Source organism: Protomyctophum bolini (assembly GCF_963924005.1).
Source record: "Protomyctophum bolini genome assembly, chromosome: 7".
NCBI classification, from domain to species: domain Eukaryota; kingdom Metazoa; phylum Chordata; class Actinopteri; order Myctophiformes; family Myctophidae; genus Protomyctophum; species Protomyctophum bolini.
This window is the reverse complement of record NC_137868.1, coordinates 27,991,953-28,015,688: the sequence shown is the minus strand read 5'-3', so window position 1 is coordinate 28,015,688 and position 23,736 is coordinate 27,991,953. Positions and strand designations below refer to the sequence as shown.

Sequence of the window (23,736 nt, the reverse complement as noted above, 5' to 3'; positions counted from 1 at the left end):
AAACAACACTTTCCAGAATGACCAGCTGTTTTGGTGCATATTGGGGGGGAAAAAGAAAGTCTCTATTATGACTAATTATGACTTATAACAGCAGCGGTTATTTTCAAATCATAAAGCCATAAACTTTCACGTCCTACTGCTACGTGTTGGGTAATGAGCACTGACCCACATGTGCCACTTCTACCTGTGATCCCCTGGAATGACAAGTCATGTTAAATATTTACAGAGGTACATAGTACTGTAGTTCCAACAGGTGAGTCATGTTTATCTGTGCAGCATGGTCGGCTTTCAGCAACGGTGAACTGAGTGGTGTCATAATCTAATAAGGATCAGAGATAAAAAATGCATTTGTGTGGTTTAGATAAAAACAGTTTCACAAGCTGTCAAGGCCATCTGTTTGCCACCGGTTATTGGCTTTCTTGTCTAATTTGTGGAGAGCGGGAAAAAGATGCCAAGCTGGGGTTAAATGGAATGTCGTAGACAAGATATGACATGTCCAATATAATCAACGGTTTCCATTCAGAGCACTTAAATGATCAATATGTTGTTCTCATCAGTGTGTGGAAAGAGCAGTATAGGAGGCTGAGATAAAACCATTAATACCTTGTTAGAATAGAAATCGATAATATCCCTTCTGCTTTTTCCGGTCAAAAACAAGATGGCAAAGTGGTTAAGAGAGAAACAGTAGATTTAACATATCTCATCTGGGGCAGATGAAAGGATGACGTAGCAGTATTGGTTACACAGTCAAATGCCCAGAGTTCATTTACCTCGGAGTAACACCCTCAAAGTTCAGGGTTTTGATACCCACTGGGACTTGAAGGAATGAAAATGAAGGATAAGAAAAACTAAACGTCTACAATAATGTAGTCTACTACAAACCACTTTGGATTAAAGTATCCATGAATGACCTAACTCGCCACTCGTTTGAAAACAATGTTTTCTAAAGTCTCCTGTGTTAAGCTCATGGGGGTTGCTGTGCATGTGAGTGTTCATGTGTGGTGACAGGCTGAAGGGCCTCCATTCTGAGAGGGAGATGCTGCTTGATAATTAGAACCAGAGATAAGCTGGGGAGACTGGAGGGTCTGTCGAACCACACAGCATTGCCTTGTTCACAATAATGACAGCCAGATCACATCTACTGCATACATGTGTGTGTGTGTCTGTCTGTCTGTCTGTCTGTCTGTCTGTCTGTCTGTCTGTCTGTCTGTGTGTGTGTGTGTGTGTGTGTGTGTGTGTGCTTCCTAAGAACCGCCTACATACACTGTCAGACAACTAGTTAAGGCTCCATCCTCAACTCCACACACACACACACACACACACACACACACACACACACACACACACACACACACACACACACACACACACACACACACACACACACACACACACACACACACACACACACACAAAAACACTTCATTCATTCAGTGAATGACGTTTCATGAAGAGTCAGTATGTCTATGGGAAGAGCGGGAACAATTCACACAGAAACAACTCTCAGTCAATCAATCAGTCAATTACATGATTGGGAAATAAAGATGAACTCAAGTAAGCTCTACTCAACGCAATTCCTCCGTAACCATCTTGCCACCCACACCCACACACACACACACACACACACACACACACACACACACAGCAGAAGTGGCTTCAGAGGTAGAACTGGCGTCTGCCCGTCTCCTCCTTGCTGTGTGTATAGTGTCCTTGAGCAAGACACTTAATCCCTAATTGCTCCTGAAGTGCAGGTTGGTGCCTTACTTGCAGGGTTGCCTCCGTGGTCAATGTGTTAACGTCTGTCTGTGTGAATGTAAGAATAGAATATAGCCCAAAGTTAGAGCGCACAAGCGCACATTTTGCCCTGTGAGCCCTGTGATTGGCTAGAGCGCACATTTTGCCTATTGGCTACTTACTGTCACGTGACGTTGCTGGAGGAAATAAATCGTCCCGTCATTCAATCAGCCCTCGCATTGCGCAGCCATGTCCTTCCTTCCAACTGCTGCCATTTCAAAATTAGCACACGCTCCACATAGATGACATTACAACTTGCGTCTTTCCATTGGCTTTTTTTTTGCGTTTCAGTTTCATCTCTAAAGACAAACATCCACGTTGTTGAAGAACTCTTCAGCAGCGGCACTGCTGGAAAGTGAAAGTAACCGGCCAGTCGCCCAGGTTGCCAGTTTAGCGCTTTCCAAGCAACTGGGTATATGAAAACATTGAATAGATGGCGCTCTTCGCTAACCTATGAGTCACCATTTCACTCTTAGTGAAACAGTCTAACATGGAATCACGTGGTCATCCACCGTCCGCTTCCATGTCATTCGATTTTTTAGAAATCACTTTATCTCGACTTCTGTGTCGTTCCACTACATTTTTGGCCAGCATGCTATTTTCAACTGACCCCAACTAGGACAGAGGACCCCAACTAGGACAGAGGACCCCAACTAGGACAGAGGACCCCAACTAGGGACAGACGAAGCACAGAGAAAACCTCTGTGTTTATCAATGATCGGTGGATCGATCTTATTGGAGATAAATATTGTGTGACTACTTGAAAAGTAAGGAAAAACTAGCAGGGGGTGTTTTATTTATGTATTTACTCTGGCAGTAAATGAGTTTATGACAATTTGATGTTCATGTTGGCTTTTATAGGCATGTTGAATTGAAACCTGGCAAAAAAAAAAGAAGTGAACTCTGTGTCCTTTTTGACCAACAGAGCAGTGAATAAGCTGACAGTTCAAATACCAGAACTTCAACGTTTTAGTACCTATCCACATATGGCCAGCCCAGGTGCAGATGGATGACTTCTTGCATGTGTGTGTGTGTGTGTGTGTGTGTGTGTGTGCTTGTGTGCGCGCAACTTGAGACAGCCTCTCAAATAACTATTTCTGTCAAAAAAAAGACAAGCATGCTCATGAACACTGTCTGTCTGTCTGTCTGTCTGTCTGTCTGTCTGTCTGTCTGTCTCTCTCCCCTCTCTCTCTCTCTCTCTCTCTCTTCTCCTTCACAGTGTTTGACCTGATAACAAAGAGAAAAGGGTCAAGTGTTAGAGAGCAACTGGGTGTACACATCTGGTTCAGAGGAGAGGAGAGGAGAGGAGAGGAGAGGAGAGGAGAGGAGAGGAGAGGAGAGGAGAGGAGAGAGGATAAAGAGGCAGGGGAAAGAAGGGAGGGGCAAACAGAGAGGCAAACTTAAACAACTGCTTTTTGGGCGGAAATAATGGTGCATTTCAGGTCAAGTAATGTTTACTGAAGTCAAATGGAGTGCATAAAAACAGCCACCTTTTCCCCAATACAGGATAGATTCTATCGATATCTTTTACCGTTTCAAGCCTGTATCTGTACAACTGATCCAGACCAGGACAGGTTGTGCTTTTATTCACTTCAATTCACCCAATGTCTCTTCAGTAAACATTACATGTCCATTATTTTTCTTTGCTTGATTTGCTTGAAGCAAATTGTTTGCCTCTTGGGGGAGAAAAGGGTGCATTTCAGGCCATGCGATGTTTGAAACAGTTATCTTCTACAATTGCAAGTTATGGCATGTGTAGGACGTCCCAGGTAATTTATATCAAAAGGACACCAACAGGAACGATTATGCTCTAACCCACTACATTACAATGTGTTCTGTGAGCATGCGATAAGCCCAAATGAGTCTAAACGCATTTTTCTGAGAAGAGATAATATGTCTCATTTAGCATTTTTGAATTGAAAGCATAGGCAATTTCATGAAAGGGAAGCAGTCTCTAAACTATTCAATTTAGCGTTTAGTGTCAAAATCAGTGTAAGCACTTCAAACCCTAGTAGTACAATATATATTCTTGTAACATAAATTGTGGAAATAGAGGTACTAATCATGCCATGGTTCTGTTTCTAAGCCTAATTTATACTTTGCTTTATGACAATGTCGCTCTCTGAAAATAACAGACCTTCAAGCTAACAACACGTTCGCCTCTTTTGAATTTTACACTGCAGGGAACTAGCAGTGAAGCAGTTCTGCGTGCGTCACAGAAGGGGGCGTATGGCCAGGTGTATGTGATTTTGGGGAGGAAAAGCACAGTCGGTCGCTAATGGAACAGTGGCTGCATGTATTGGTAGTCAAGGCCTGGCAGAGGATCTGATCATCTGACACTCTTGGTGTTAAATGTTAACCACTACTGAGAGACCTCGTAACACAAACATCTAAGCAGGGACTTGCAGACATTACAAACAGTACATTACATACGTTAAATACAGACCTGCAGGCACATACTGTAATTGTACAACACAGACAAGCAAAAACATGCAGAAGACCCCCATCTCTCTGACGCACGCATGCACGCACACACTCACGCTGGCTCTCTGGCTATATTTCAGCTTTTCAATAGTGTGTATGAACATGAGTGCGCACACTCGCACACGCACAAGCACACACACTCACTCTAGATGTTATCTGTTCTTTGCCTCCTTATCGCTCTTCACAAAGCGGTGAACATTCAAGGAAATGTCAACAACTCAGACTGAGTTCGGCCTATTAAAAGGGTTATTTGGCTTAATGGGTGGCCAAACAAAACATTGGCCTGATTCATCACTGCTGTCTTTGTTCATTGTGTCAGTAACAATGACACAATACCACAAACAAAATCTTCTTAAATATATCATAACCACCATGAAGGTCAGGTTTCACAGATTGGTTTACGCTTGGTAGAATGAGAAAACTCTGTCAACCAGGTGTCCTGGTATCTCAGGGGAATAAGACATTATGGACGAAGGCACATTTTTACAATTGCCATACGACTGCGTCACGCCACGAGAAGGCCTCAGTTCAATTGCCAGAGATGTGTGTGTTTTGAATCAGACTTTGCATGCATGTCAGATGGTGGAACAGAGAGCAGAATCCAAAGCTCACTCGTCTAACCAGGTCTATGTTTAAACAAAAACAGAGCGCAAACAGCGCAGACACCCTCCAACATGTGGGCGCATGCACGCACACGCACACACACACACACACACACACACACACACACACACACACACACACACACACACACACACACACACACACACACACACACACACACACACACACACAGACACAGAGAGAGAGAGAAATACTCACTGTCGTCTTCTCACTCTCTCCATTTCAATCAGCCCTTTCCTGTTATACTTGCACACATTTTATAGTGTTCTGCTCTTTCAGTAATTTTTTTCAAGGGCATTTGAGACTTGAGTTTGAATTTGTAATCCTAACGAGCAGATGTTCAAATAAAGGCAACACAAAGGCATTTGAACCTTTAAAGATATCCCCTCGTTTATCTCTATGCAAATGTCTTTTATAGTGCAAGCTACACAACTAGGCTAGTGAATCTTCCAAGTGACCCAACCAAACACAATGGCCTATAAATCCTCTTGTAAGAGAACGAAGGACAAGATGACAGGGCTGAATCTGCCTAAGGAAACTACTGTGTGTGTATGCGTGTGTGTGTGTGTGTGTGTGTGTGTGTGTGTGTGTGTGTGTGTGTGTGTGTGTGTGTGTGTGTGTGTGTGTGTGTGTGTGTGTGTGTGTGTGCACGTGTGCACGTGCGTGTGTGCATGCGTGCGTGCATGCGTGCATGCGTGCGTTTGGGCACATGCCTGCATGACTTTGTGCAGGATATATTAGTTGCTTTAATTATTGGTACCGGTAATTATCTCAGAGATAGTTATGACGAGGCTATAATGAACAACACAAGATAATAGAATGAAAGAAGAGAACATAACATAACATAACATAACAAAGAAAAGGATGGAACATAATATAATATATTATTATATAATACAGCACAACATATATATAGAATACAATAGAAAAATATAATCTAACAGAAGAGAGACAAGTAGAATATAGCAGCGCAGCGCAGAACAGAAGAGAACAGAGCTTAACAGAGAGGGGATTGAGGGGGTCGGCCCTGGGGACAGGATCTGGGGTTACGCCGTGAAAGGCCAGCAACTGTTCTGTCAAAAGGCTTGGACTGCAAACGGCAAAGAATACAGTGTCATTTCAGAGAAGGAGTGCAAAGACAGAGGGTTTGTTCAGGGCCCGGGTTCGCTCTGTGTCGTCTGTGACGTTGACGCTAGGCCATGAATTGAGAGAGAGAGAGAGAGTAAAGGACCTCCTCTGTGTCAGTAAGGGGGTTTCTTCTGTTGGGGTCTGTTCAGGCTATAGAGCAGAGAGTTTTCTGACAAGTGATTTAAATATAGAATTAAGTTAAAACAGTCGACAGCCGAGTTAGAATTGAATACTGTCAATGTAAATTAAGTAGTTTGAGTTCAGAGAATGCCTCTAGATATAAGTGGAATGCCAGTTAAAGCACTGTAGGATCTTTCTGACCAGCAAACACAATCAGTTTGTCCTGTTACCTCTGACACTGACACGCAGAGGGGGACAAAATGCTAAACAAACTGTTTCACCATGGTAAAATGTTGTAACGACACGTTTAATAAACGGCCCTACTGAAATAAGCCAAAGTAAACTGCACTACAGTGAACTCAATAACACTCCTCAGGTTACTCATTTACTCTAATGGCACTTTTCCATTGCATAGGACCAACTCAACTCTACTAACTTCATTTTCCACTAAAGATAGGAGCCCCTCAATGTGGCTTGTCATCATAACAACATCCAAACCTCTGCAAAGGAGAGTGCTGTGTGGAAACACAGTTAACCTGTACAGTCCAACAAAGCCAGTTTCAGGGAAAAAAAAGAAGATTTAGATTGGTCACTCTAATATGCACCAAATTGAACAGATTTGCACAAACAAACACGCTTGTACATGTACATGCACGTGTGCACATGTACACGCACAAGCACACGCACACGCACACACACACAAAATCTCCTCCGTGTCCCTGTCCTCCCACTGAGACAGAATGCCAACTCAGCACCGCTTGGTCACGACAAGCATAGCCACGTGCACGCCCCCATGCTTCTCACGTTGACGTGCACACTCACTCACACAACCCAGTGTTCCAGTTCCCTTCCCATCATGCATCATCCAAATGTACAGTCTCTGCTGGGCGGCCGGGCCCCTCATATTCAAGTGCACTCGTCGGTCATACTACAAGCACTCTCATTAGGAAACTAAACATTGTCTCGCATGTGCACTGTAAAATCAGGAGTGCACTCGGAGAGAAGTTGAATTAGCGCCTATAATTTTACTGTGTACACTTTGTAGAGCCATTTTTTCACGTTGCACTGCACACACACTGTCCTCTAGGATTCACGTCGCCACAAATTACCCTCAATCTTTCATATGCCTGCTCCTTTTGACACACTGCACCCTCTGTGCAAGACCATGGGCCTCAACTCCTCGCACACACGCACACATGCACGCACACACACACAATTATAAATCCTCAGTGTTCATTTACCTACGTGTAAATTCCGGAAGTGTGCAAATGTAAAGGTCCATTTGGTTGCATTTGTACACTACTCTCTTTGAGTTAAATTAACAGGAAAATACTGTGCAAGCATTCACATTGTGTAATCAACCATCGTTTTCCCACATGCATGCTCTATGGACTGGTGCTCAACCATGCACCACCTTTCACATTTACACTGGACCCTCTTCCTCACATCATGTGCACACTAAAGTTGAAAGCAAACACAGGGTCTTTTTAAGCACACCCAAACAATGTACATGTACAAACACATACAGTATTATATATATTTGTAGATCACTTACAGAATGTGAATAAACACTTAACTGGGTCAAGATGAAACAAAAATATTTGTACCATTAATCAGCTTTAGATAGATTATAGCTTACGGTATATAGTAATAATAATAATATTAATAATAATTAATTTGATTTGTATTGCACTTTCATTCACAAGGAATCTGCTACATGGTTAATCATAGAAGGTTAAAAACAGGGTTATAAAAGTCAAGTACACAAAGGACATCGCTGACAATCCTCCGTGCACGCGCAGTCTTTAGTGGTTTTAGGGATATGTGGGATAAAGTACAATGTTCGGAGCTTAATGAAACATGAATTCAACATCGCGGTTATAAAGTTACAGCCTTTAGTAGAACATGGCCGTAACACTTCCGGTTCAAACTACCATAACACTGCTCTTCTTCTCTGCTTATTTCGTGCATTTTACTGGCACTGGCCACTGATGGCCACCTATGGTAACGGGAGGGAATGTGTGTGTTCCCGCTGCTTTACATTGTATGCTTTGGGACAGAGACAGACACTATAAAAACTGAGAGCTACAGGACAGTCTTAACCACATGAATGCTGGCGGTCCTATTGTGGGCATGTCATAATAGTAGTGTGGAGGTGAAAAAGGAGAGGGCCAAGCGTGCAGAAACCTGGGGGACCCTGGTTATGTAGGGTTTAAATGTTGTGTGTGTGTGTGTGTGTGTGTGTGTGTGTGTGTGTGTGTGTGTGTGTGTGTGTGTGTGTGTGTGTGTGTGTGTGTGTGTGTGTGTGTGAAGCTGGCAGAGAGAGTCAGGGAATGACATACAACATACAGCAGCCAGCGAACTGGGGACCCGCTATCAGGCATCAGGGCCCGTGTGGTATGTGTCTTAACAACTCAGCTGTTGGGACCTCAGGATTAAAATGGTTAAAGGGGAATTCCAGCAGTCCAACAAGGGCATGGCTGATTCTTAACCAACACCCCATAAACAGGGCCACTCTATTTCAGGTTAGAATATAAGGCATCCTATACATCATATACAAGACATTCTGCTGAAACTCTGCTTTCTCCGCCTCCACTTTTCATGCACTGAAAAATGTAAAGGTGTGTTTAACAGTGCTTTCATATACATTCAACAGTCACAGTGATGGGCGTAGTTAACAAGTAGCAGCAGAAGAGAGCTTATGGCCCATGTCAGTAGAAATGACTGGAAACCTTTGGAAGTAAGCTCCAATTAAATGACCAGATGACTGGAAAGACGAGACACTAAACCATTCCCTGAGACAGCTCAGCTGTACAAATTAGCTCGTACTACCATGCACTGGAACAAATAAAAAACACTACCAAACGCATCACCATTATGTGACAATATGAATTCCTTTTTTTAAATATACTTAGTATTTATTAATTTTTTTTTTTTAAATGGAAGGAAACTTGATTCTGTTTGTTTTTACAAACAGAGGTTGTTCACAAGACACATGAAATGTTTCTTTATTTTATATTGCAGAAACCTTTTCTTGTCTTTAAAGAGACACTGAGTGAGTGCAAAGCCGTGTAGGAGTTTCTTCCATTTGTCTGTGGTATACAAAGCCTTTTTCTGCATATGTGTCACTCACAATGACGAGGTGTGCAGTGCACATATGTGTGGACATAGACGTGTAATTCTATAATTTCAAGTTTCAGGGTCATTTTAGTTTTCAGCGTTCAAACCCAAAGAGGATCCCCAGATGTACGACTAAATGGGCCACTGCCGTCAGGTGCTGAACTCATTACATGAATGTGAAGGCCTCAGTGGAACTAAGTTATTCCTTAAGGAGGGGAGGCACTTCAGGAGAGGACCGGGTCTTTGGGCAAACTCAGCTGCTAAATGGATGCTGTGGATGGGTCAGACAAAAGCATAATGTTAGGTGGGCTGCGTGTAGAGCTCAGGGAAAAACACTTAAGACACTTCATCACAACCAGATGCAGGACAGCCTGTAGGCAATGAAGAAAAAGAAAAAAATCATGGCCTGGCCGTCTGGTCAACTAAGTGCAACGTCACCAAATTACCTGTAATTGTATCCAAAGAAGAACAGCTTGGACTGCTTTCAAACTGGGATTCATCATTCCTTTTATTATTCACCCCAATTTAGTCATTTCCAATTCGCCTGATAAGTATGGTGCCTGATGGTACCAACCCCCTCTAACATGGCACATCAAGGCCTATTAAGAGTCCAGTTTTCGGTGAAGAGGTGACCTAGTAAAAACAGAGTGATGTTGTATGAGCGGTGACCACCGCGGTGTGACAACTACGTTTTCAGTCGTCACCTCTTCACCGAAAACTGAACTATGAATAACATTAACATTACTTCTTCTCCAGACTTAAGTTCCAACCATAGTAACATTTTACAAAGTTAGTAGTATAGCCTTATAATATGCACAAGTAATAGATGAGTGCTTACTGAGTATTTCTATTAATTATTCATATAAATGTCCCAATCCAATATTGATTTTGACTGCTGACAAACAGGTCTGTCTGTGTTGTGAAATACCCTTGGATTACCACATCACTAGTAGATTGATTATAGCTGGCTGCCTTCCAGACAGGATGTAAGAACTGGTTTGTACAATTCACACTGACAAACCCTGTATTACCTCAACATACTCACTGTCAGCAACTCCTCCACAACCAATAGCAGTGTATGTATAAAACCAGATGATTAACTGGCGTTAGAGTTTGTAGGAATATTCCTGTTAACGGTGGGATTGTGGGTTAATACAGTTCTCCTTGCATGTGATGTTGTGTGAATGTTGACATTGAAAAGTCATCAGTTAAATCTTTAAATCAATTCTAAAACTCATACTCAGCCAGTGTAGGAAAGCAAGGATGTGTAGAATTTCATTGAATTGGTTAAGTTTAGCAACTGAGTTTTTCACCAGTTGGAGATTTTGATGCATTGGTACAATAATGCAACCACCATAACCACAGTACAGTAACATCTGGTTATTTTATAGCAATGTTCTTTTAACTGTTATTATTGTTTACTAGCCATGGTTCACATGATTATGATTCTGACAGTCATGTTTCAGGGCTAATTGTTTACATATGTTGGTTTATACAGATTACACTGTTAGTGTGTTGGTAAAACACAATACATCACCCCTTCCCCCTGGTATTGGATCAGTGCAAACCTGCAAATGTGACGGAGGCTATGTTGCAGAGTGTGATATTAATGCACAAGCTGTAGTATGTTTACACAGAACAGATTGCCACTTCATTAATGATTCACTTTATGTCAGGATATTTGAATTGAATAGTGAAATAGTTAGTCAGCAAATAGGCACACACATCTCTACTCACATTACTCTACTCTGGGTCCAACAGGTTTCTACATTCTAACTCTGTGTGGCTGGTACTGTCTAGAGTGAGACGTGTCCAGACAGCCCCAACACTGGAGCTGCTGACAGAGGCACTGGGATTACCACACACATACATATAAATTCGTGCACGTAGAGTACTGTATAGTGTATATATGTATACACACACGCGTGCGCACACACATTCACACACACGCACACGCCAACTCTACATGTTCATACAAAGCAGTGTCTTGGCACCTGTCAGCACACACAGCTATTTTGAATCCTGAGAACAAATCTTATTAACATTATGTGTGCGTGTGTGTGTGTGTGTGTGTGTGTGTGTGTGTGTGTGTGTGTGTGTGTGTGTGTGTTGGTTTGTGCATGCTCACTAACTCACTCTCTCACACAATCTCTCTCTCTCTCTCTGTGTATGACTGTGTGGGTTTCCATGTGAAGGCAAAAGGACTGACATGAATGCGGATTGCAACATCTTCATTCTCCTCTCTGTCCCCACAGCACAGCACAGCACAGCACAGCACAGCACAGCACAGCACAGCACAGCACAGCACAGGTGCCTGTGATATTATGGAACTGGACTACATATTGACTGATGGCGGTAAAGACAGATGACGTGTAGTAGAAATCCATAATCCTACAGTTTGACCTGTCCGACCGAGGCGACAGTGTACCCACCACCCATTCAACAGCAGAGTTTGGGCAACAGAAGCTTTCCAACACGTACCACCACCAATGTCGGGTTGGTGTGGGGACACCTTTGCTGTGTATCTCTGTGGTTTGTACTGCTCTCTGTTCCACTATTTTTATTCCCTTCAACCTCCTCCAATTCTTTTCTCACCCCCCAGTTCCTTTCTTAGCGTGTTTCTCTCTCACCCCGTTTACTCATTCCATCCCTCCCTTAGTTAATCCCTCGTTCTTGTCCTCTCCTCCCCTCCTGTCCGGTCTGTTCCATTTCCCACTGAGGTGACATCATCTCTGTACATGGTTTTGCTTGTTTCAAGTGCTGAAACACGCACACACACCTTGGCAATCATGACAAAGTGGCACATTGCACACAGGCATGAACATATGTGCATATAAATACTGTATAATTATGCACCAATTCACTAATATATCCACAAACAGGCAAATTGGTAGACAAATAGACAAAAGTACACAAAACTAAAAAGACACACACGCACACTGCTAGTGCACAAACACGTGCACCAACAGCCACAGAGGTCCATTATACATTGATGAGGAAACTATGATCTGATGAAAAGCAGAGAAATGGAAGGATGTCCATGAACAGAGTCTTTATGACCTGAAACAAGAGGAAGGATTCTTCTCGCAAGTTCTTTCTCTCTTCGTTCCACTCCTCTTCCCCCCCCCCCCCTTCTCTTCCAGTCTCAAGTCTTCTCTCGTCTCCTCACGGGACTCAATGGCATAATTGCTTCACAAATGACCAGCGTCATTCTGAGTTTACAGAGGAAGATCCTAATAGCCGTCAAATGTGACAGAATACAAGCAGGATGTAAGTGAGCACGTGTAAGTGAAAAGAAATGTTTTTAATGTTTTTCTTTTGCTACCCCTGTCATAATCATGACAGTCATGACGCAACTGCAGCCAGTTTTGCGCGATCGCTACATTTACATTGAAAACGTGTACATAAACATAAACATTCAGATTTCAAATACAGTACTCATGTATGCCACGGGTGTTAATAATTTGCTATACAGCGATTAGCACTGCTGCATTCAGCGTTTTTTTAATAACATTTCTAACACCCGTGGCACCCATGGTGAGTACTTTTTAGTTTTTTACGAATTATACATTACTTATTTATTAGTTTTTCTTATTGTGTGAGAGAGATATGAAATTTGGGAGAAAGAGGGAGGATGAGATGCAGCAAAGGAGGGAGAGTCCTCTTGAACACACACAGCATGTGCTAATGGGATAACTTATGAGAGAAATCACCTATCCTTTACTTTCTAGTTCCTCAATCGATTTCTGCTGAATGGGCACGACATCTTCAGAGGCACAGATCCATATCAACAACTTGAAGTGTGCTAGAAATACAGGCAATGAAGTATGCACAAATATCTGATTAGATTAGCTGATCTACAAGCTCACAACTGGTTGTGAACTTGTATCACATTCTGCCATCTTCTGTAAATGATTGCTCCAGAATAGGTACACTAGGATTCATGTGGTTAACTGTGGGCACTGTAGTAGAGGTACAGTATGTCCGAGTTAAAGTTTAATCACATGAGCTACAATTTAATAGAGTCACTAAACGAATTGAAAGTAAACACTGTCACGCTGCTTTCAGGTACAAAACAACTCCTGTCTGTGCTTGCATGGGCATGTGTGTATTGTATTAGATGAGTTTTAACAAACAACACAAAACACACGGCAGTATAAATCAGGCTTAAATTACAATTTAAGGGAAATACAGAAATCCGGGAAGAAAGATATACTGAAAAAGTGAGGCGGGACAGAACGGCAGACACTGGTGTTTTGAAGTTCAAGTTCACAGTTGATGAGTGAGTGGATTAGTGTGAAGACAGCCAAATGGTGTAGGATTTTTAAACATGCTAAAGAATGTGGGCTAATCCCCTGTCGCTAGCATTGCCATGGGCAGGACAACTTCAACATGCAAATAAAGTCTTAAACATTGAGCTGAGTCGCATCACACAATTGCTTAAACATCTTGGCCATCCCTGTGTTGTTCTCATGACATGATGAGATGACACATGTCAGATCACTCACTGTGGCTAATGTAAACATGTGCACACGCAGACGCTACACACAACACACACACACACACACACACACACACACACACACACACAGAGCTAGGATGACATGTTCTGTCCTGGTTATTGTATAGCATTGACAGACGTGTGTCTATGAGGAGAACACACATACACTATAGAATAGTTTGACACTATACTTTTCGATATCCTCTCCATTATCAGAGTAATTCTGCATTCACATCAGTGAATCAGGCAAGCAGTAGACGGCAAATGGAAAAACCTGCTGGAAGGCACGGCACGGTAAAAATATTATTTTTAACATTGATGGCGTCGCCGGTTCTGGCTGCCGTGCCGTCCCGTCCCGTTCCGTTTACCGTCTTGCTCCGGTCCACTAACATGAAGTCCGTTTGCCATCTACCGCTTGCCTGATTCCATGTGAATGCAGCATTACATTTGGTATAACTTTAAAAAATAAACAAACGTTTGGATTACAAAACAAATGTACTACATTCATACGTCCTGAGATTGACGTCACTGGATTCCTGCAACCTTTTGATGATCGGGCCGATTGACAGCCGATGATATGCTTGCAAATGTTCCCATGCTCTTGGTGGGCGTGTAAGCAAGCCACGGCTCCGCCGCAAATAGTTCTTAAACAATCTATTCATTGTGGCCGATACATATATCACGCAGTTGTTCAGTATTGATTAATATTGCATAATCGTTGCTGTCGGGAGGAAACCTCATAACCCCATTTTTGAGGTTTTAGATTATTTTTTTTGCATAAATCAGTGCTATTGAAAACCCTTTACGTCTGTGTGTTGTTTAGAAAATATTGAACCAATGGAAAGTAGTAAAAAGTGCTTTGGACAAAACCTCTTAACTCCATTGGACCCCCAAACGGTCTGCTAAAACAGCTAACTCCACCACCTCTCTCCCTCTCATGGAATTAATTGACAATATATAAAGTCACAACACCAACTTTGATGAGGCAGTATTGCTTTGTTTTAAATATATAAAGTTTTCTTAATTTCCTGAAAAATGTCTATTTTTCATTTCCTAAAAAAGGAACATTTTGGAGTTAGGTGGTTTCCTCCCGACAGCAGAGATATACAGTCTCTTGGTTTTCGCTGTTAGCCTACACATGAGGAACCCAAACTGTGTAACCAGTGAATCAGTTCTTCCTGGGCCCATGATAAACCGTCCTAGTTTTTCTCAAAGTATTGTGGCTTGGTTCGTATCGTGGTTGAATTTCATAATAGTGCTGAACCACAACAAGTTGTTTCAAGACACTTCACAGTAGAGACCCCCCCCCCCCCCCCCTTCCCCCCATGGCTGTGGGTGTGCAACAGGCCACGCCCACTACCATGTCTCTTTTGGGCAATCGGTGTAGTTAATCAGTTCTTCCTTGGCCTTTCCAGTTTGTGCAAATGCATTCATAACGGCTCAAGATATTCTGCAACAGACAGAGGGAAGGACAGACAGACAAACAAACAGACACAAACATAGAGAAACAAGCAACAATACCACTTTAGTGGAGGTAATCCAGACTTAGCAAGAGGATCAGCATTTTTTTAAATAATTGATGCAACATTAAATGTAAGTAGAACTTGGGTTTTTTCTAGTTACATAAATATTCGCCCTGAACAGAGAAGTAAGAAGAGAATCGTGCCAACATGTATTGTTGGCCTTGCCATAAAGGTTATGAGATGAAAAACTATGTGGATGATGATGTCAAAACCAAAGCACACTTCACTGTTCTTTATCAGACTAAAACAACAAAGCAGAGCTCTTTGTACCTGGAGAGTCTGAAGACAACACAATTAAACAGGTGGTTTCAGAAAAATGGTGTGTGTGTGTGTGTGTGTGTGTGTGTGTGTGTGTGTGTGTGTGTGTGTGTTCTTGTTGGTTCATGTGCTTATTATGCATATTGTCTTTTCAATCTCAATTACATTGGTGTTTGTGTGATTATGTACTGTATGTGTTCTACTGAAGCAGATATGGCTTTGACAGACAATGAGCCTACAATTAAATCCAATATGGCCTTCTACCAGCTCTATTCATGATTTTAATTCATCATTTGAATGCCAATAGAAAATATGTGATATAAGTCAAATTAAGCTCTAATCAAGCCCCGAATATCGCATTTTGAGCAGCTATGCACATAAACACGTGGAGGACATCGGCCATTAGCAAAAAATGTTAAAAGGTTCTAAATAATTTAAAACAAATCCCCACGATTATAGGGAATAAAACAATTACGTCAATAACGTCGTTTGTGGGGAATTTATTAATTCACTACGTCAATAACGTCAAGGGCAATAAGAGGGTTTTAACAGAGCACAATAGAGGGATAGAAAGGCTTTGTGTGGAAGTATTCAAACTTCTTCTACTTGACATTCCAAATATTTCCTCCCAATGTGCAGGTACACCTTGCATGGTTTCTTCCGCCATCGGTGTATGAATGTGTGTGTGAATAGATTAATGTAATGCACAATCTATGTAAAGCGCTTTGGATAAAAGCGCTATATAAATGCACCATTTACCATTTTGTAACCCTCTTAACCAAACCAAATCCAAAGAACGTCACACTGCTATTGTAGTGTGACTAGTTAACGCTCAGTCCTCCTAACTCTATAATAAGCCTTTCACAAAGCACAAAGCTAAGTAAGTAAAACAACATACACGAATGCAGGAAAACAAAGACTTTAGATGTATATAAACCACTGTGTAATTAATGTGCTATTGGCTTTCATGGCTATTTACAGTTTCCAATCCTTACGTTTACGGCATGAAGAAATGCGCATGTATTACACATTATCATTTTGCATTATCAGGGAAGATTGCATTGTTTACATTATTTGTCAATAATTCAGCTATATCACTCATGATTTACATAAGGTCTGTATGCTATTTATTCATTAACCACCTTTTTTAGTAATGTAATGCTTACTACTACTACTACTACTACTATACTACAATGTGTATGGTATTTGTCTTTAGCAGAGTGGGAAAATAACAGAGAGAGCATGATTTTTCTCCTCTGTGAAGCATTGCAAAGACTTGGGCGTACACTGCACTTAACTTGTGAAGCCACCCGATCAACTCTGCAGAACAATACCTCATCTGAATAATGCCTCTGTCCTGAAATGATCCCCACAGCTGTGAATTCCCAAATCAAACTCATTTTGCATAATGTATTATGGGTCAAATTCCTTCCTCCATGGGCTACATCTGAATCAACAGACATAGATGCCATCCATGTATAGTGACTCATAAATGGAGTACATTTGTCAGTGATATAATGTAACTGATAACGTCAGTCGTCGGGACCTGGAAAACAGGCCAGCCTGTCAACATTAGTCATGACTTGAGAATGAGAGGTCTCATTGGAAAACACTTGGTATCATTTATCTTATGAGCATTTGTATCTAGAAAAAGGAATTGGCTGTACAATTACAGATGCTTTAGCTTCAAAATACATCTTGTGAATCTTCGTGAATCTTCATGCCTGACTTGGATTTTAATAAGAGTCTTGACTGATCATTATCACTTCAGTGGCTTACATCCTAAACATGCAGCACATTTTTGAAAGTGGACTTTATTCCAAATTGGAAACCCTTTTGTCTTCAGCTGTTTCATATTTCCCGTTTACAATGACATAATTAAGCAACAATTGAAAGGCAATAAATTATCATGGAAAAATGTCATGGGAGGCATGCTGTGACGGAGGATAATGGCACAACAAATGCATTCAGTCATACAGTCACAAATGGTCTTTTGTACACCTTGGGAGAGTTTAGAGCCAAATCAAGTACATCCTAAAAAAGAATTATGATCATGTCAGCACTTTGAGCACTGATTGACAGTTTTACAGAGAGGATCGAATTAAGAGAAAGAACAATGATAGAACACTATTCCAACTGCACCTGTCCAGTCAACCAGTGTCTAGCAATGGAGAGGAGCTAGTCAAAGACTTACAGGAAACGTCTGCACCCATTAACTAAAAGTGGACAGTAAGTCATAACATATGTCATAACATAAGGTCTACATCAGCCAGCTCTAAACTAAACTAGACTCCGTTCAACAAGTATAAGAATGTAACTTTTTCTATGTGGGCCAACATCCACAATTACCAAAGATAATGGTAAAATGTCACCATATGCTTGTCAGATGGCATACATGTTGCTCAGCATGCCTCATCATTCTTGGCATGCAGTGTGTGCATGAAGGCAGCTCTGTTTGTGACTTGTTGCCAATGTGTTCCTTTCAACCAATCAGCGTTATTGAAATTACATTTTGGGGCAAAACAAATGAAGAAAGATATTAACATTAAATTGCCATCAAAACATTTTAATAGAAATGGAGTGAAAATAGTAATAGGGCCTCAGCATTTACAGATTCAATTGAATGCTTTGGCAACAGAACATATTCAAAATAACTTGTAGTGTAATGTGTTAATTTGCATTTTCATGTCAGTTGAAATGCAGGTGAGAGCTGAAACAGTAAACACTGAAGTCTCTAGGTCGTCCTCAGACGAGCCTCAGCCTTCCATCGTTGCTTCCAGTCATCCCGATTCTCCAGCTCGTTGGTGCTTTGCACTCCTGCATCTTTTACATCCACATATGTTAGTATGGGACGTCCTCGTGACCGGTGCCCATGTGTTGGTTCCCACAGCACCAGTTTACTGGCTGGGAGCTCTTGGTGTCTTTGGCAGTGTCCTGCGAGTCTCATTCTCCTGGCTGCTATTTCGTCGCTCACCCTGAAAATTCCGGCATACAGATTCTCGTTGGTAACATGTGTACTCTTGCTGATGTTGTGCACTACACGTAACATTCTGGTGTAGCCCCCGTCTAGAGCCTTCTGCAGAGTTGGCTTCAGGGTCCAGCATTCACTGCCATATAGGAGAACAGATTCTACTGTCGCGTAGAAGCTGAGATTGATTTGTCGGGGGAGGTTGGAGTTAGCATACACTGGCCATGCCATTCAGGGCCCTCCATGCAAGTGCCTTCCTCACTTTTATATCTTGCTCTGTTGAGTTGACCCATGAAGTGAAAACCTTTCAACAGCTCTAACAGAATGCATATAATTACTTTATGATTATACATTTAAAGCACACGCACACAGTCACACACAAAGATGCAGAAACATTTTGCTGTAAAGTTATGTAGCACACAGATCATGCATGTTTCAGGTATTTAAATATTCTGATCATACTGCTACCAGAAGCACTGGCATGAGTGTGGCTTTCATCTTCCTAGCATTAACTACAGCTGGCTCATGTTCAAGTCTTCCAATCTATAGATGATCCCATAAACCTTTATGGGCACGGCGATCAAAGCTTTGATGTTATCATAACAACCAGGGCAGGGTGAACTTTAAGATGAACAATATCAGCCTGCAGTCTCTAAGGCTGTGGATCAGGACCAATCAAAGTGGGTCACAGGCCTAAATTAGTTTTAGCAGAATAACCTTTATGGTATTGTGTCTGTAGAGTCCAGGAGTCACGTGTTTTTTCCCCACATATTATCATATTATGTAAAGGATACATTGTCACTTTTGCTGAATAATGATGGTGTCTGGACCCCTCATTTATTACTGTACGTGTTGTTTATCTGTTTGTTCATTAACATTTGTCTGATTGTTACTTCTTCCTACAGCCCCTTTAGCCATCCACCTCCATCTGTTACCATGCAGGTTAGGATTTGGAGTCACTCAGGATATCAGGAGGAGAAGGGGTCAACAACACTGATGACGAGAGACAACCGCAGATTGGTTGCAAGGGAGGAAAGAGAATACCGGTAGGTAAAAGATACTGGATAACCTTCGATAGCTGGCATGTGTGTGTGCGTGTTCATGTTTGTGTATGCCCAGAACTACTGTACAGCAATTTGATCTCTCTCTAAGCCTTGCAGGTGGTTGTCAACATCAAAGATACTGTAGCCACACATGACACACGTCTCACACACACACACACACACACACACACACACACACACACACACACACACACACACACACACACACACACACACACACACACACACACACACACACACACACACACACACACACACACACACACACACACACACACACACACACACACACACACACACAGGTGTCTCATTGAACTGATATACCAGGCTCTTTCATTTGCAGGCGAATAATAGAGTAAGCTGATATCTTCACCAAGTAGAAAGTCTGCCACCCAGGGCACTTTGTGAAGTCCATTACATAACATGTACAACAACAACTAAACACTGCTTTGTATCTCGTTTTCTAAGCCATACATTAGTGATATATGAGTCAAACAGGCCTTCATAATTCTGCCTCCTGGAACCAGTTTTGTTTTGTTTTCACCTCAACAACCAAACCAATGACAAAGGCTTTATTAATATTCTTTATTAATGTATAGGCCTATATAGTTATTATATTATATTCTATATTCTATAATTGTATTTATTGCGACTGCAGGTCGCATTTACTATGGAATCTTTTTCCGTCAGTGTATTGGTTGGTTGGTCACCCCAGGCAAGCCCCATATGGTGCCCAGGTCATCGTTGTTATGTTATGAGTTGTCCATGTACATCCGTCTGTGTACTTGAACTTGAGATACAGTGTACTTGATATGTATATTGTGTACTGCCTGTACTGTAGCATACTTTATAGATAGGCTACGAGAGACATCTCAGCGCCAGCAAGGTCATCCTTGCAGTCACGGTACTTTGTCTCATATCTTATTGTCACGTCATTATGATCCAGCACTATGTTCCTATTTGTGTAATACACTTTGTGAACCTTTAGCGTGATACTGTCTCGTGTTGCGTTATTGTTCTAACGGGCCCGCCACCGCAGTCGCCGTACCAAAGGAATAATTCAACCGGATTATCACACACCACCCAGCCTGCACACACTACCAGTCTGTCAGAACCAGACGAGGGTCCAGTTTAGAAAATACAACAATCGTGAGTCGTGACATCACGTGACATCATCAGGGATGGATATCCCTGTCATAGTAAATGTAACCTGCTGTCGCAGTTACGCCCATATGCTGATCCCTGATGTCATCAATATTGGATATACTGTATGGATATAGCAGGCAGGCACCTAATGGACATCACACTAATCTCCACTCAGCAGAAATATCCTGTCTGTCACAAGGAAACCTTGTATAGATGAAATATCCTGTGTGAGGAATGACAATTCTTCAATTTGTTTTACATTAAATTAAGACCTTTCTGCTTCATTAGTTTAGCGTCCAGCACATAATACATATGCACAAATCTTCATCTGAAGTAGGACATGCAATAGAAAAGAAAGGAAAAAGACTAAAGTTTGAGTTCTACTACTACTACATTTAGTTGATTACAGTGATGAATATCTCTCTCTCAAACATGTGTTGGCTATTATGACAGCAATCTTTCTGATGCATAGCACATTCAAAGGTTTTATTCTCCGTGGAAAATCAAACACGCATAACTGCAGGAAGACCATTAGATGGATAAGCGTGTGTGTGTGTGTGTGTGTGTGTGTGTGTGTGTGTGTGCGCGCGAGAGAGGGAGGGAGGGAGAGTCTGACATGAAGGGACAGGAGAGATGCCCTGTGTCTGCATTTGACTGACTCAGCTGTATACCTTGGCTGTTGGCTCACAGCCTGCCGTCACCACACAAACCTACAACGATAACCTTCTCCTCCTTCTTACTGCACCCCCCCCCCCCTGTCTCAGCTCCTATTAATAGAACTGGAGGTGTCAAAGCTAGACAGGACAAAATGTCTCTCTTTCATGCATGAACACACACACACACACACACACACACACACACACACACACACAGAATGACACAACTAAAAGCATATAGACACGCTCTGTGTGTTTTGTGTAAAGAGCAGCGATCGTCCGATCCTCTCTCTTTCTCTTAGTTCCCCCTTTCCGTCTCCATCTTTCTCTGTGTTTAATACCATCTGTTCATAGTCAAAGTCTACCTAGGTTGGACAGAGATCAAACTTAGAGTCAGCCTCCTCATGTCTATCTTTTTTCTTAACCGCACGCACGCACGCTGCTGGGCAAAGCCAGCGAGGCCAGATGTTGCAGGACGGGTGTACTTATGTGTGTGTGTGTGTGTGGGGACGGACGGACGAACGGACGGACGGACTGAGAAAGGGGTACAGGGGTGAAGAGAAAACCATTGGCAGAACTTCAAACAGAAGCCTGACAGATTTACAACCCACCCAAAAGAGCAAACAACCACACAGAACATAGTGTGGAGAGGAGACTGAGCTCACCGGCCTGTGATGAGCACACATCGTCCACAGCACAGGGACTCTGATACACTGTGACTGAACTGATGCCTACAGCACGGCTTGTCAGTGGTCATCTCTGCTGGCACATACACATGCCAATGCAGCACCGGCGGTGACGCACAAACACATTTGTATTATGTATTGTTGTTGGCCTTGTGTACACACATGCGCACAACACACAACAAACTGCCATCCTGCCAGGTGCATTCATATATATTCCTACCTCGTGAGTTGGTAGCCAGGTCTGCTACTTTCTGGAAAGCGTCCAGGAAGGCGGCTGCGGCAACCACCGTCGCCCTGTCAACATAACAACAAAGGTTTAGTGAGGATTACAAATCAATCAACGAATCCTTTATCTAACAAGACTTTAGTGACAAGAAACACTGAACAATAGAAGGGCTTTGTCCCTGAGCTTCACGCACACGCACACACGAAAACATTATACATAATGATAGATAAAACGGAGCCAACAAACAGAGTAGTAAAGACAATCACACACATACAGGTACACATGCACACACACACACACACACACACACACACACACACACACACACACACACAATCAATTGTACAGTGAAATTCTTACTAAATTTTTACTTTGAGTCTTAAGCGTGTCAAAACACAAACACAGGCACACAAACATCCACACCATGGATGTCATGGATGGTTAGATGCGTCAATATCATATCGATGGTGTTGTCCAGCAAACATTACCCAGACTGAACATAATTAAGTTAGCTGAGCCTTCATTGAATGCATGTTTGTCAGAAAGAACAACCACATCCAGTCTAATCACCTTGTACATTTCCATCATTAGAAGGCTACTGAGATCCATTAGTTCCTAGCTTTCTATTACCATCTGGATAAAGACTATATACTCCTACACTACGCAATACACTACTCAACTCCATTATTGGAGATTGTGTTTGTTTGTAAGTTACAGACATAGAGAGAAATTGTTCTCTTGCACGTGTATGTCCATTCCTGTGCATGTGCCTTAATGTCAATAAGTACCCCCCAGTAACCACAGATAAAGTTTTAACTTTAATTCAAATTCAAACTGTGAAGGACAAGGTCCTTGTGGGTTGAGTGTGACTGTAAACAGTCACAGAGAGATAATAGGACTATCCATGTCTCCATGTGTGTTCCCATTCCGTTATGTGTGGAATGTCTATGATATGACCCCTTGGAGGTCCTGGCAGACCTGGAATCTGCCCACCTCATCAGGGAGAGGTGCTGTTTGGCAGAGTCTGGCAAACTCACAGGTCATTAAAAGTGGTACAATTGTGGTATGTGAGCTATCCATTTTAAACATGAACAGAGGGGCAGTCAGGGGTGAACTCACAAGATAAGGTGCTTAGCTACGTACAGCTTACAGCATACTGTTGCAACATAAATGCAACTGATCATCATTCGCATTAATTATCACCATCACTCATGTGAAATAAACTACAGCCATAATTATGAGTGAAATTTCAACAAAATAATATAATAAACAGAAAGCCGACAGAAGGTACACACACAATGTGTTTGTAGTGAGACATCTTATCAGCTGTGTATGCTACAAACAGAAAACAAAGCCAAGGCCAGCATGCAACTACAACTAAGCAACAATGTCTGGTGTGCAATCTAAGTTTGTGGATGACTCTGTGGGTTCATGTTGA

General features: G+C 42.0%; 1 protein-coding gene across 6 annotated transcripts in view; it reads right to left on the bottom strand.

Annotated features, from left to right (window-relative positions):
- The window catches only part of LOC308317847 (protein MTSS 1-like), an 80,747-nt gene that overhangs the window by 48,874 nt on the left and 8,137 nt on the right, over positions 1–23,736 (bottom strand). For all 6 annotated transcript variants that reach the window (XM_080767153.1, XM_080767157.1, XM_080767154.1 and 3 more), the window contains exon 3: positions 22,293–22,366. In XM_080767153.1, the coding sequence (XP_080623279.1) occupies positions 22,293–22,366 (74 nt within the window). The remainder of the gene's footprint in view (positions 1–22,292; positions 22,367–23,736) is intronic.